Genomic DNA, 14711 nt, shown 5'->3' with positions numbered 1-14711 from the left:
TACTTTGCCGCCAAATCAAAACATTTCATCACATGGCTCATTCTCGTTTTCATAAATCAGACTTTCTCGTGGTTCTTAGAAACCTCACACTTTCCAAGTGGGAAATTTCCCAGTTTGACAACTTTCTTCTGGTGTATTTTCACAAATGGGAACTGTGAGTTTTCCCAACGAGGTGCTGTAATCGCACCATTAGCAATCGTTTGAGCGCCATAAAAAAACAAAACAAAACATAACAAAAAAACTCCCATCCAAATAAAAAGTCCAAAATATATCTTGATGCAACGCTGTCTTCATTGTCTTTGTGTGACGAGCATCAGTCATGTGACCCTGTAAGTCTAATTTCATTGGTTGAATTTATTTTCTTTTTTTAAACTTGGCATAAAATCATGAATGACTCACATAACTAGTCAAGCGTGGAGGCACTTAAGAGGATCCATTGATGAAATATATAAATTATAATAAATAATATGATTGTCGGGCTGAAGTAAAAAACAAAACTGGATAATTATCTGAACATAAAATATGTTTTAATTGACATAATTGAAGAATTTAGTTGTACCGTCCAAAGACAGGAAGATAAGAAGACTGAAGTTGGAGTAGTATCATTAGCTCAACAGACCCACTATTAATTTGGGGTCCGTGTTGTTTCTGACACCCTTGGGTGGGCATAATTCAAAGCAGATATCGGTTGGATGTGTTATTCCGACACGGTCTCCCCATGCCAAGAATGTGAGATAATGAAAATATTTGTCAGATGAAAAACCTCACTCCACCCGGCCCGTTTCATCTGAGCCAGAAAAGCTCTCAGCTGGATAGCAGCAGAGAAAAAAAAATGCTGAGGAATCCTTTCCATAGACCGCAGAGAGAGAGAGAGAGAGAGAGGGAGAGAGAGAGAGAGAGAGAGAGAGAGAGAGAGAGAGAGAGAGAGAGAGAGAGAGAGAGAGAGAGAGAGAGCTGATCTGCATATAAAAAGGCTTTTATAAAAGTCAAGTCACAGTTGCAGGAGTCTTGCGGGCTCCTTCACTGACTTTACAATCTGTACAGCTGCTGGTAATAATAATGCGCAGGAGACGTGTGCTGGCACTTTATTGCAGGCTTTCACTCTGCAAATATAACTTTATAACATTTCTTCACCACGCATGATGTATCATCTCTCCAGGCCGGACACATTATAGAAGTAATCACAACTTTTTCACTGGATAACGTTGTGTTGCCGCTTCTCTTTTCTTCCGCCGGTATTTAATGTGAATCGACTGAATTAAGTTAATAAAGCGTCCAACTTGAGTGAGTGTCAGGGATGCAGTGAGGTTGAGGGGTGTTGGTGGGGGTGAAGGGGGCTTGAAGGGCAGAGATGAGAAAAGACCCTTGCAGTCAGGATCCATGCAGGCCTGTCTGGCAGACTGAAGCCCTCCTCTCCCTCTCCGGACACACGCTGCTTTCTCTTTATTGCGGCTTCTTTAAATGAGTTTATCACGCCATGAGGGCCCGCGCTGCCAAAATGTAACGTTTTGCCCCTTTTGTCCGCGCGAGGAGCCTCAATCGAGTCTACATTTATTATTTTGACCTTTCGGTAGCCTCAAAGCGGAGTTTCTTTTCGCGTCCCCGCAGCGCGAGGAGACGAGGTCTTTTTTTCTCTCTCTCGATCCCTTTTTAAAGTTTTGTTCCAGGGGGTGACAAGAAAGCAAGCTCCAGGGGAATATTGAATGAAAAAAAAAAAATCAATTAGGCCATGGCCTTGTGAAGATATGGGGCTCCTCCGTGTGAAGATCAGAGAGAGAAAAGTTGCCTGCAGATGATTGGAGGGCGACAGAAAGCGCACTCTAACCAAATTTGTTCTGGTGTTTCCTTTGAAGACGACATTTGTAGTTTCATGCGATGTTTACAGGCAAACTGGAGATGTGCAAGCCCTAACATACATGTCGATTTGTAAAGTTAATATGTTCGGACTTAATAGTTTCACCAGAAACAAAAGGACCTTAGATCCGTTATTTTGACAGAAAAAAAATGATTGCCCCCTCTTAATTTTAGTATAACACGTGAATTTGTAAACTAAGCATTCATATACATTTTCCAAACGTTTTGTTTTTTTTGCACTTAGTTGACCAAAACACGAACTTCTACCGTTATTCAGAAACCATTCAACAGACCAAGTCAAGTTTACCCCGTCGAGTTTCGCGAACGGCTCAAGAGCACCATCTGGTGGACATAATTAGGAACTAGTTAGAGGTTGAGCCATGCTGGCCCTGGAGAGGATCCAAGATTACAACGGGTACGGTACATCCCGGACAGGTCACATAGTTACACATACGGGTAATTTCAGGTCATAAATCAACCTCACATGGATATTTTTGGACTGAACTGGTTTGGAAAGAGGCTGTCGGTATAAGTAGAACCACACATTTGTGTAGCGGTCAGCTCTCTTGCAGTGAGAAGTTTCCTGTTTGGAGTTGGCATCTTCTCCCTGTGCAGAGGTAAATTGTTTTCAGGTATACTCCTATCTCACCAGGCTTAACCATTCATAAAAAGCAAGATGAAATTAAAATATACCCTGACCCTCGTCATACAATAAAGAAAAACCCAGTATCCAGTTACAGTGCTGCGACACATTTTAGAGTTTTATTTGTAAAATGTACACAAAACAACTGCAAACAAAATGCAGCAAACGTGTGACACATGTGAAGGAAAGGTCAGTACAAATCATGAAGGCTAATCTGTTTTCTCAAACACTTGCTAATCAAATCATTGGCGCATACAAACAATCTTCATGCACACATTGATTCTGACAAGTCTCTCTTGAGCAAGTTGAGTATCAAATGTGAAGAGTCTGTATACTCGACCGTCACGATTATTGAATCATTCAGCAGAACGCAGAGAAGGAAGTGACCCAGTGATGACGGGAACCATGAGTTCTTGGCTCTCCTCTTTTTGCTCTACTTGTCCTGGAAGCTGGCCTTTCTCTTCTCCACAAAGGCCGTCATGCCCTCTTTACGATCATCCTGCAGCGGGAGAGAAACGTACAAACCATTTATGAACCGTCACAAACAAGAGCGTGTCTCACTTCCTCTCACGCGCCAGCCGGGACTTACTGTTGCAAAAGTAGCATGGAACAAACGCTTTTCCAGGCGGTTGCCCTCAGCCAAGGTCAGCTCATAAGCTGCAATCACAGAGAGTCCTCACAAGTCAGATGAAAACTGACATTCCAGCAGCTTAGAATACTCGACCTGTTGGAGTGAGCAGAAAGGCTTTACACACCTGCATTCACAGCCTCTTTGGCCATCGCAGAGACCAGCTTGGAGTTGGATGCAATTTTCTCCCCACATTTAATAGCTTCAGACACCAACTGGTCCGCCGGGTACACTTTGCTCACCAAACCTGGGAAACACGAGCAGCTGCTGAGCCCAGCATAACAAACAGATGAAGGCTGGGCGGTTTATCAGGCACGACGGCGATAACCCTGGAACACCTTGAAAAGGTTGACCCATTGGGTTTTGATGACCAAAGATTCTTGTCAATGTACGTTTTTGCATACAAGTGAAGTAACAAGAAACTAGTCTGTTGAAAGACATTTAGTTTCAGCATTGACAGGATACATGTTCTTCCAGTGTTGCCCTTACCCGATTGCTTGGCCTCCTGAGCACCGATTCTGTCTCCCGTCAGCACCAATTCCATAGCAAGAGATTTGCCCACCGCACGAGTCAGCCGCTGGGTGCCTCCCGCCCCTACAGGCAAAGAAACATCCTGAGGTGCTACTCCAGTAGGTGGAGTCAGGTACAGGAACTAAAACTAGATGAGTCTCTTACCGGGAATGGTCCCCAGCAGGATTTCAGGCTGACCAAACTGTGCTTTCTCACCGGCGTAGATGATGTCGCACATCATCGCCAGCTCGCAGCCTCCACCCAGCTGAAGTATGACAACAAGCAAGTGAATTAGATTTACAGAGAACGGGTAATTTAAACCAGAGTATCACTGATTTGCACAGGGCAGCTGAACGACACACAGTTCACAGTAAGAATCTTTCACACATATCTGCAGCAAACAAAAACACAAAGGTTTACTGACTCCATGTCATTGCTGAGTGGATTTGCATCACATCACTAAAGCATTGTAACTGACAGCAGGTTGTTAACTGAGGAGAGAAATTCCTCCCTGTAGAAAAAGTATCATCATTCATCTGTACGTCATTAATTGCTGTAGTTTTGTGATTGTTTGTTTTACCCTTCATTTCTTGGCGCGTCCATTTACTTGCTTGAAAAAGTATCCGTGTCATTTGTGTTGTCCATTTTTTCATTTTTTTTACGTGCCAAAAATCTGTTTGCCACTCTACAATTACAAGAAATATATTGAATAGTATTCCTAAAATGTGCCACATACAGCAAATCCATTGACAGCTGCGATCACAGGCTTCTTCACTGTGGACACTTTGTTCCAGTGAGCCAGGAAGTTTCCGCTGTAACACTCCTGGAAGGTTCGATTCTGCATTTCTTTGATGTCGGCACCGGCTGAGAAGTTAAAAAAAAGCAAGAACGGGAACCTCCAATCATTTTGAAACAGTGTGATGGGTATCTGGTGCATGTAACAGGAGGGTAAAGTACAAAGTACATCCATAAAGTACATATAGGAGATGTCTTTAAAACCCTCACCAGCAAAAGCTCTTTCACTGCCGGTGATGACGATGGCGCCGACGTCGCCGTCTGCTTCGAAAGCGTCCAGCGCCTTTCCCATCTCCGTCATCAGCCCGTCACACAGGGCGTTGAGAGCCTTGGGTCGGTTCAGCTGAATGAAACCCACGTTGTTGCTCTCGCCTCGTTTCTCCACCACAATGTACTCATACTGACCGCCTACATGGAGACAACGACACCGACAGTCAGGGGAGATCACAAGTTACTGTTCAGACAACTCCGGGAAAAAAAAACAAAAAACTACTGTAAACAAGGGATAATGTGGCCGAACACTTTTACACATTATTCTGTAGTTTCCAGCAGTACATTGAGAAAACTTTATTGATCTTGTGCAGGAAATTGCTTTGTTTCAAGATTCAATGACTCACCATAATACCATCACGCTAAAAACAAATGGTTTTTTCAAATTGATTATGTCAGTTCACCGAGTCTTTTAAAGACCTTTATGCACCCTGCACTGTCGCCTCTTAACTCCTGAACTACTTTCAGTCTCTCAAGCAGGTAAATGGTTCACTAAAGTGACTCGAGCTAATATAACTTATCTTCACATGAAAAAGGTCATTTATTCTTCAAAAGGTGAAGGATCAACAGTTACATCATTAATCAAAGTCTTTCGGAGACATGTGATCAAAAAAGCATTTTAATAAACATTGTCTGGATAAACTACTAGTTTCGATCTAGTGAAAAGTTCCATGTTAGTGAAAGGCCAATGTCTCAACGTCAAAAAGAAGCAAAGAAAAAGAATAAGTCACAAGTAAGCCCAGGTCCGTTTAGAAAACTTTAAATACAATTGGGAAGTTACATTTTCATGTTGAATTTAAATGAAATTGTTAAAGTTTTCTAACATTTTTGATGTATTACACATGAACTGCAGAATCCCATGGTGAAAGGGAATATTTCAGCATCAGTAAACTGTCACACCAGTAATCATTGTGAGTTAGATGGAAAAGCCTTGGTTAATCTAAACTTAATAAAATGGAAAATAAAGTATGAGTCCAACATAACTGATGTGATTCCTTTTAGGATGTTTTAATTGTTTTCAAATATTGTTTAGATGACTAAATCAACTTGCCATGCAGGTTATTTGAAAAACACATAAATCAATAAAATAGCAGCCGGTAAATATGAAAAAAAGTCTTAAACTGAAAATCCCCACATTCCTGCTGTTCTTTCTCCTGGGTTCCAGCAATCATTCAGCCATATGGGAGGTCAAAGTTCAAGACTCAGATAAGACTCAAAGAACGTTAGGAGTAATTCAGTGTCACTGAAATGACAGTATTTCACTGTGGCGCACACAAGTTCGACATATATTCTTTGATTCCAACACGAAGACAGATTCTTTGCGAAACTTTGCTCATGAGAAGCGTTTGTATCTGAAAAGACATGTGGAGCACAACTCCAGAGAAACGCAGACATCCGCAAGAAACTCCCTCCAAAGCACAGAGAGTGGCATGCGAGAAACATTTATGAAACTAAAAGTTGTGTTGTGGACATTTATTTGCTGAGAGTCTGTCAGTTGCACGCGCGTCGCACACGCAGTGACGCATCTTGACATTGTGACTGCAGGAGCAACAAACGGAGGCGGGCCGCGGTGTCGACACTCACCGGAGCTGTAGAGTCGAGCCGCGGACAGGACGGCCGGAGCGGCCCGGCAGGGCTTCAACAATACGGCGGCACTTCGGCAGAGAAAAGACATGTTTAGACGGAGGAGTGGGAACTTGATCCAGTAGCAGACAAGACTCTGCTGCTTCTCCTTTGTTAGTGCTTGTCTTTGGGGTGACACGTTAAAGAAAGCTCGTTATCGCCACTTACTGTTCGCCGAGGGAACAGCAGGCAGCGTGTAACAACAATCTAATTTTAATAGATTGTATTTATTTTCCTTCATTCATGTGATGGTTGATTTTTTTTTATACTTCCAATCTGAATTTTTTTTGTCACTGTTGCATACTTCTGGTGTGCGACCACATGTCAAAATGTACTAAGTTACCACAAAAGAAACCCTTTGCTTTGTACTGATTGGAGACTATCGAGAAAAAATTTGGTTTCAGCAAGTCTTTCTTGCACTGCAAACATATTCAATAGGATATGTTTTAATAGATATGTTAGCGAGATAATACTTATAAGTACTACCATGCTGGAATTTGACCCAGGGTTAACTAGTTGTATACCACTATACTACAAAAAACGTTGTATCTCAATACATGGGTTCCCATAACCATTTCATTGTTTTCTCTGAGGTCCGTCTATTTTCATATATATTATTTGGGATAAGCTGTTTTGTCGTTTGCATGTTCTCTGGGGTGAACAAAAAATTCCAAAATCAGGCTTCACCTGTTTGCATTTTTCAAAATATTATTTGCACATAGTAAAGAAACTCATAATAACTGCTTGGAGCTGTCCATGGTGTTAAAAACAAGTGACTTTTTTTTAATTAGATAAAAGGTAGGCTATCTAGTGATGTCACATGCACACATTATGTTAAAAAACAGAGACTATCTCTTCAGTTTTTGTCAGAAATAAAAACATAACAGTTTTCGTCGGTGTTCATCAAGACTACATGACGATAGAATAGAATAGATTAGAATACAATACAATACAATACAATACAATACAATAATCACAGAGGGGAATTATTTAATGATGGTAATATCTGTTGATATAAAGCATCGACATGGACGGCTTTTAATGTTGACCAGGATCACAGCATGTTTTCATTTGACGTGTTCATCTCGCATTATCACAATATCACATAGAGACCAGACTCCATAGACGTGTCTGTTCGAGCGCGCTGCGCGGTCTCGCAAATTGTCCGCGTGGACGCGCGTTCAACCCTCCTATCTCCCCTCCGAGTGCCAAAACATAAGCAAGGATAACACAAGGCAATAAGGTAAGCACCAGATAATGAATTAACGGACAAGGTGTGACTCGTCTGCCTCGTGTTGGTAACGTATGTAGTTTTAAACGATATATTTCCTCCAGACATCCAGTTTCATTTCATCAGAGCTGTGAGATGAATATCATGCATGGATGCATCTATATGCATTGTTGATATATTTGCTAAAAGCTTTTAATGTTATAATATGTTAGATGTGCTGTAAATATATATATATATAAACAACGGTTGAACATGATGGTCGTGTTACCTGCTAGAAATCAGTCCTGGATTTTACACGACGGCCTCTCACGACCAAAAATCAAAGGATCTATTGTTTTATTTATTATCATCCAGTAGATACGTTTGCATGTTAATATAATCGATCCAAGCAAAAGATGCAAGCCAGCAGCATTTAATCATATTTATTCTCACGCTGACCTACTTTAATGGAGAGGAGCAACAGAAATGTCTATTTTTATGAAGAGCATATTCACCGAGAACATTATGTCACATTCAAGAAGGGAAAACCTTTTTCCATGTCCGATCTGGATGTGAATCTACATCTAGTTCATGAACCGCTCTAGAAAACGAAGAGATGAATGTCAGAATCTTCCTGTCCTCAGATGTCGGGGATGAACCAGGTGGTCGCGACCTGCTGGACCTGTCTCCTGCTCTCCGCCTTCCTCTTCGAGCCTGCTCTCTCTAAAGGCGGCCGCGGCGGATCCCGGGGCTCCTCCCGCGGGTCCCCGTCCCGCAGCTCCTCCGCGGGGACCTTGCGGGGAGGGGGCAACTACGGTGGGACCCGCTCCCGCTTCAGGGCGGGGGGTCGCACGGGCCCGGTGCGCGTGGCGGCCGCGGCGGCTGCCGGGGCCGCGGTGGCGTTAACGGCGGACAAATGGTACGCGTCCGCTTACCGCCGCAGCAACGCGGACAGCTCCGACGAGGAGCTGGACTTCTTCAACAGGACCAATTACTTTGAGTCACTGATGGCGGGCTCTCCTCAGAACGGAGCGTCTCTCTACAGAGTGATTTCTATCCTCATTGCTGCTTTTTCTCCCAGTTGTGGACTCCTGGTGGACACAGTCCTGTAGAGGCACCAAGGCTGTTTTCATTAAGAAATATATGACCGGGTCCAAGCCTGGAGATGCGAGATCTGACTTCAAGGCAATGGGCAGAATCCTGCAAAATGAAGAACCAATCACAGCAGGATAATCCAAAACATCACCGTACTGTATGTTTTCTAGATATAATAACCAAGGGACGCAGACATGAGCAGAACAGCGTCACCTCAAACCGAAACTTTAGTGCCAAATGTTAATCAGCTCCCTTCTTCGAAGATTGACTTCAAACTCTAAATATCAAAATATTTTTACCATGAACAAGCCTAACCATACAAATCAAACATCTATCAATTTCAATATAAAACAACTGAAGCTATTTTTTATACCATCCACCAAGATACAAAGTGACCTCCACTGCGCAATATTTATTGTCTTCAGTCTAAATGTAAAAACTCGTCCATCCTACAGACTAGTAATGCAGGAGGTCATTTTAAAAAGATGATCTACGTTCAATAAAGTTGGTAGTAGCTTTGTTCTAGCCTGAAAGTTAAAACTACTGGATTTATTTTTCAGTTCTACAGGATTCCCTTCTTCTAGAAAGTAAGTGTATTTGGTAAGTTACATCCTCAACCATAGTTGTTCTTTAATATTTTTTCAAACTCCATTGGTTTCTTGCAAATTTTAAAGATTTTATGTGAATATGTGAAACCTCAGTGTGAACGTGACCGGTGCAGCCATGATGCTCTACAATAGGATACAACCACAGTGTTATGGTCATATCATTTTTAATTCCCATGCCATTGTGTTGAAAACAAATGAATATACCAGCTGCTGCTCTCACACACTACTGAAGATTTTAATGGTGTGACGATCAAACCAGGAGATCTTGTACATCCCAGAAGACACTCAGGAGCAACAGACTGTTCCACATTTCTAAGTGTTATTTATTGCAGCACTTATGTAAATAGGAAACAAAACTTTGCTATCACTGTCTTAATGTGAATAAATATCCTGTTTACACCTTGTCAAATATCTGTCTCTGTGACACTAAAAACAAGAGAAAAATGACAAATCAATAAAGTTAAATTCTTTTATTTACAAAGGGTTTTTGTGTCTTCTTCACCTGATAATTGCATGACATCAGACAAGTCGTGCAATTATCTCTTCATTGAAAACAGATCAGGTCAGTCCAGCATTACTTGTCCCAGTTCTCCTTTCCTGAAGACTCGGATGAAATCAAAAGCTGCTGCAGTGTAGTTTGGTATTGTGACATTGATGTTTCCTGTGGGAGATGAAGAACAGACACTGTATCTATGGTGCTGCTGTGATGTCTACTTCACTGGCAAACAGCCAAATAATGCAAAAACGAGCTTGTCCTGATGTGGCCTTCTTCCTATAAGAGATAAAATGATCCGTGGTTTTCCAGGTGTGGGGCGTACAGAGCGCTTCAGGAGGACATTGGACTAGATCACTTTCTTTCTCTATAATTTTTTATGTTTCACTTTTGAGACAAACTCATGGGGGAAAATAAATTATGAGGGGTACATTTTATTTACATTTCTCCACTAGGATGTTTCAAATTAGCTTTATCACACAAAGACGAGAGTAAATCCTGCAGTTATAATTCACATGCACAATAATACACTTAAAATCAACAACCTCTCATATGATTTTAACTCATATCTAGACTTCTTAAAATAATAAGAATCACTGAGGTCACAGTCGGGTGGTTAGCGAGGATATTTTGAGTTTAAATCTGGGCTTTAGGGTCTTTCTGTGTAGAATCTTTATGTTTTCTTTGTGTGTGCACTGATCTTCTCCAGGTACTTCAAGTTTCCTCCAAAAATTTGCGATTGAGGTGAATTGCGATTCACCTTAATCGCAATTCAGCGTCTAAGGCGACTGTAAAATAAAGCGCGGTGTCTGTGTCGAGTCTAAAATAAGAGGCTGCTGCCTGCGGTTGTATATTCATGACGCACGTGTTTGGTTTGCAAGTACCGGTAATTCATTTAACTGCCCTTATTCATGAATAACTAGTCAACAAACCTGCACAGAGAAGACAGATATGAAAGAGGAGGATCTTCTTACCCACTCCAGTTATGGCTGTGACTCGCTGAGTCTTTCCAAGTTTTACAGCGATGCGTTTGAGGACATACTGGATATCATCACTAGGCTCTTGGAGACTGTATTTTTCTACATAACTGTATGGACACAAACATACACTAAACATTTACTATTTATTATACATATATTTAATGTTCATATAATAATGAGGATTAAAAAAAAAAAAAAAAGCCTCACCTGAAATTCCCGAGCCTGTTCAGTGAATACAGTAAGTAGTCAGCAATAACGTCTTCACCCACTAAATGGTCCAGTATAGTTCCTGCAGAAGAGAATGTTTTGTTTTTCACATTGCAAAAGTACTCTATTCCGACACGCTGAGAGAAATCAAAGTTATAAAGCTACAAGAAACCTTCCATATTGATATTGATAAAAAAAAAGTGTTATGTTGTGCTCACCACATAAAGCCAGTTTCATCCCTGTTTCCACGCTCTCGATCCTTGGAGGGAAGACTCCTGGTGTGTCCAGCAGGTACATTCGTGGTCGCTCAGACACCTGCGGACAGACACACAATTAACTCATAAAAACCAGACTGACACAAAAAGTGTGTCTGCTACACCAACCTGTATTTTGGTGAGGACAGCTTTGGTTATTCCGGGCTCCCCACCAACTCGAGAAGCACGACCTGAAATAGATGTTTAGGAACAGTAAGAATGACAAAGGAGGAGACGATTGTCTTCACTATAACAAGTCAATGAACAGTTTTTCTTTCTTTCTTTTTTTTTTACCTTTTTTCAAATTGGTTCTCCTCAGTGCATTAATAAGCGATGATTTCCCCACATTGGGCACTCCAATCACCATCAGGCAGTAATTTGTGTTCTGAAAGATTTACAGGACAAAGTTAGAGCTCTTCCAGTGTTTTTGTATTTATACTCCAACGTATGAAACATTTGAGTAAGAAGAAAGAAGCTAAATGAAAAAGGCAATTACAAAAAATTGCATTCACCAGCTGACTGGTTTGAATGGTCAGTGCAGACAGCCATTCACCTCTTCATACAAGTTGTTCAAAAATGTACTCTGGTCTTACGCTACATCAAATTGCACTATAACGATGCGTTAAGAGTGTCCCAAAACATAAAATACTATTACAACCACTACAGAAATCAACAAAATACATCACAAGTCATCACCGTCAGAAGAGCATGCTGCCGATCATATTTAAATTTTTTACCTTATCAGCACTTGGGGCAGAACAAATCTAATCAAATACCGGGTTCTAATACCGGTCAGACCTTTCTGTGTGAAGTTTAAATTTTCTCTCGAAGTATGTAAGGGCTTCCACTGGGTTCTCTGGTTTCCTCCCACAATCCCAAAAACATGCATGCGATTGTTGCTTTGTCCATAAGTGTGTGTGTGTGTCTCTGCGTTGTGATGGCCTGGTGACCTGTTCAGGCGTACCCTGCACTCGCCCATAGTTAACTGGGATTGGCAGTAGCACCCCGCTACCCCGAACAAGATGAAGCTGCATAGAAGATGGATAATTGGAAGGATGAAGTGAGCTCACCTCTGCTCTATTAAAGCGTGGACTTTCCTCAATAATTTCCATTACCATTGGCACCACCTACAGAAAAAAAAAGAGAATGGATTTTTACATACACTTCATGCAAATACAATTTTGAAATTTAACCTGAATTTTTATTTTTATTTTTTTTTAAGTGTTCCTTGAAGGTGACCTTCACCTACCTTTTTAATGCTGGTATCTCTCTGTTTCAAACAGTCGGTGAAGAGGACATTCTTCACTCCACTTTTTTCAAGTGACCTCAGGACTCTCTGAAGTTTCATGCAGAGATTAAACTGTGTCAGTATCATCTGTTTGAAACATAATTGAGATGCGGCTCTGCTAATGTAGAAAAAGACTTCTGACCTGCTTTTTGGACACATCAGCGAGGTCCATCTTGTTTAGAATGAGAAGATGTGGTTTTACATTTAGAGTGTCTTCAAACACAGGGTTTCGCCCAGAGAATGGGATGTTTTTTCCTCATTAAAGATCAAACAGCAGTGTTGAGATTAGGCTTTATTTCTGTCTGTATCTTTGAAAATATTAACAGTCTGAAAGCACATTTCTAGTGGGAATGCTTCTGTGGAAACCAACACTCCAAGTTAGTGCTGTTTTCAATTTTCCGATGTTGATCTAATCCGACAGTGTCAACAAGAGCAACACGACTGATAATCAGGCATCCATGGAAAACAGCAGTTTTTCAGCCCCAAATATGGTAATTTCATCCTCATATGAAGCATCTTCCTGCACTCTGGGACAGTATGTGACATAATGACATAACCCGATTCCTTTCATGTCACGTTGAAACTAATCGAAATTAATATTACACTCCTAACACTCTTTTTTCAGGTTGAAGTAGATAAAAGGATATTCTGGCATCATGAATTTCGACGACACAGTCCACATTCTTCAGGTTTGCTCTCATCTGCTTCAGACCTGCAACAAACAAACAAACACCTATTATTACACCGAATACGTCACCAAATGTTCGACTTTACACATTTGACAGTTTGACTTTCGCAAAACTAAATAAGATCATTTGCGGGGATAACTGAGAACACAGCTGTCACCTTTAGCCATGTGTCCAGGGAACCAGTGAGCCACCTCACGACCCCCGAAGTCAAACACGCTCCTGAACTTATTGGCATCGCGGAGAGCGTGAAACAACCTCATGATTACACTTTTAATAAATATCACAGAGTCTGGCAGTCATTGGCTTTGACACAAAAGGTGTCGCTTCTCAGCGTTGAGCGGTGTGCCACACTGTTTACATGCCGACTGGAAACGTCAATCCAACGCATGCAAACGTTCCTTCCTGTTTTGCTATGACTTCTTCTACATTTATATAATGCAGATCTGTTTGTTCATGAACACATGGCTGCCCCCTAAAGGATGAAAAGAGAACCACCTGAAAAGAGGACGTGTGCGCTCATAAATAAATAAATGAATGAATGAATGAATGAATGAATGAATGAATGAATGAATGAATACAAACGTGCATTGAATTTCTTGCTAAAAACTCCTACTTCTTTCATGGAAGGGCCTTCATATAATCTATGAGGCTAATAATTATTTCAAGATTTGTCCCTGATGTGATGAAAGTAGGCTTTACATCTGGAGTATAAACTGCAATGCATTAGAGGGGGAAAAAAACAACCCAAAACAAAACAATGCAGTGGAAAAGTTAATTTTCCCTCTCATTAAATTCAGTGAACTGAATTCTGTGTATTTCAAATGAGTCACAAATAAGTACAAGTATTTCATGGGTTTGCTCTTTATATTTTTTAACTTGTAAGTCATAAATAAAAATAATCCCAACATACTGGTAAAATTCATCATAAATGAATTTCTATCTACATTTGCAATTATGTTTTGAAAGGGGTATCATGATTATGACAACTGAAATTTATTTTTTTCATATTACATTTTATGGTGTGTTAAAAGAAGTTTTGAAATACAATTTTCTGTGACATGTTTTTTTCTCTTCTGATTGATTTTGCAAATTGAACTAATCACAATTTGATGACTTGTGTTTCTTCCCTTTCTGTTTCAGACAAAGAATGTTCAGATATGGAGATGCATCACATTTGTCCATGGAAATGAATGTTAATGTAACAGTAACAGTTTAAGAGTCATAATAATAACTTAATAACTTAACTTAATTTGGGCAAATATTGTTCATAATTTATCAGCGTGGTTTCTTCAGATGCACTTACAAATCTGTCTAAAAGATATAGGGTTTTAAATAAACCTTTCAGACCATTTTCAAAATTTTATTTCTTGGTTGATAACTATGTACACATGTTTTTAGCAGACTCATTTCCAGCAGTTATCTTATTTGACCCTGCTGGTATGAGGACTGAGAAGTTTTTGATGTTTTCAGATGAGATTTACCTTTTGAAATTCATATGAAAAATGTTTCTACCCCCTCTCCAAATCATTTCAATGCTATTTTGTCATTTCAGTAACGTAACACA

General features: G+C 40.6%; 3 protein-coding genes across 3 annotated transcripts; 1 reads left to right on the top strand and 2 right to left on the bottom strand.

The window, feature by feature from the left end:
- Nucleotides 1-2585: 2585 nt before the first annotated feature.
- On the bottom strand, nt 2586-6485 carry echs1 (enoyl CoA hydratase, short chain, 1, mitochondrial). The gene is made up of 8 exons (XM_080481041.1): nt 6285-6485; nt 4641-4838; nt 4372-4499; nt 3801-3900; nt 3615-3719; nt 3253-3372; nt 3087-3154; nt 2586-2996 (listed from the first exon to the last, which is right to left on the bottom strand). Exons 1-8 carry the CDS (start codon nt 6373-6375, stop codon nt 2931-2933), a joined length of 876 nt encoding a protein of 291 aa, XP_080337167.1. The 5' UTR covers nt 6376-6485; the 3' UTR covers nt 2586-2930.
- A 1024-nt stretch (nt 6486-7509) lies between these two features.
- Nucleotides 7510-9714, top strand: sprn (shadow of prion protein). The gene is made up of 2 exons (XM_080482403.1): nt 7510-7566; nt 8178-9714. The coding sequence occupies exon 2, from the start codon at nt 8178-8180 to the stop codon at nt 8643-8645; it is 468 nt and encodes a 155-aa protein (XP_080338529.1). The 5' UTR covers nt 7510-7566; the 3' UTR covers nt 8646-9714.
- On the bottom strand, nt 9449-13520 carry mtg1 (mitochondrial ribosome-associated GTPase 1). The gene is made up of 11 exons (XM_080482402.1): nt 13305-13520; nt 13106-13170; nt 12601-12705; nt 12420-12506; nt 12241-12297; nt 11465-11555; nt 11300-11361; nt 11135-11231; nt 10917-10998; nt 10704-10816; nt 9449-9897 (listed from the first exon to the last, which is right to left on the bottom strand). The coding sequence occupies exons 1-11, from the start codon at nt 13405-13407 to the stop codon at nt 9800-9802; spliced, it is 960 nt and encodes a 319-aa protein (XP_080338528.1). The 5' UTR covers nt 13408-13520; the 3' UTR covers nt 9449-9799.
- Nucleotides 13521-14711: the final 1191 nt, after the last annotated feature.

This window comes from Lipophrys pholis, assembly GCF_963383615.2.
Source record: "Lipophrys pholis genome assembly, chromosome: 15".
Classification (NCBI taxonomy): domain Eukaryota; kingdom Metazoa; phylum Chordata; class Actinopteri; order Blenniiformes; family Blenniidae; genus Lipophrys; species Lipophrys pholis.
Note: the sequence above shows the minus strand (reverse complement) of the source record. Positions and strands in the feature narration are given on the sequence as shown.

Bases quoted from the DNA above. Each gene is read 5' to 3' on its own strand.
- mtg1 (XM_080482402.1), bottom strand. From the start codon at position 13,407: ATGAGGTTGTTTCACGCTCTCCGCGATGCCAATAAGTTCAGGAGCGTG. The intron at 13,171-13,304 runs GTGACAGCTGTG...TGTTTGTTGCAG, and splicing joins CCCTGGACACATGGCTAAAG to GTCTGAAGCAGATGAGAGCA. The intron at 9,898-10,703 runs GTAAGAAGATCC...CATCTCCCACAG, and splicing joins CACAGCCATAACTGGAGTGG to GAAACATCAATGTCACAATA.
- echs1 (XM_080481041.1), bottom strand. From the start codon at position 6,375: ATGTCTTTTCTCTGCCGAAGTGCCGCCGTATTGTTGAAGCCCTGCCGG. The intron at 3,720-3,800 runs GTAAGAGACTCA...CTTTGCCTGTAG, and splicing joins CCTGCTGGGGACCATTCCCG to GGGCGGGAGGCACCCAGCGG. The intron at 2,997-3,086 runs GTAAGTCCCGGC...CTCCCGCTGCAG, and splicing joins TCCATGCTACTTTTGCAACA to GATGATCGTAAAGAGGGCAT.
- sprn (XM_080482403.1), top strand. From the start codon at position 8,178: ATGTCGGGGATGAACCAGGTGGTCGCGACCTGCTGGACCTGTCTCCTG.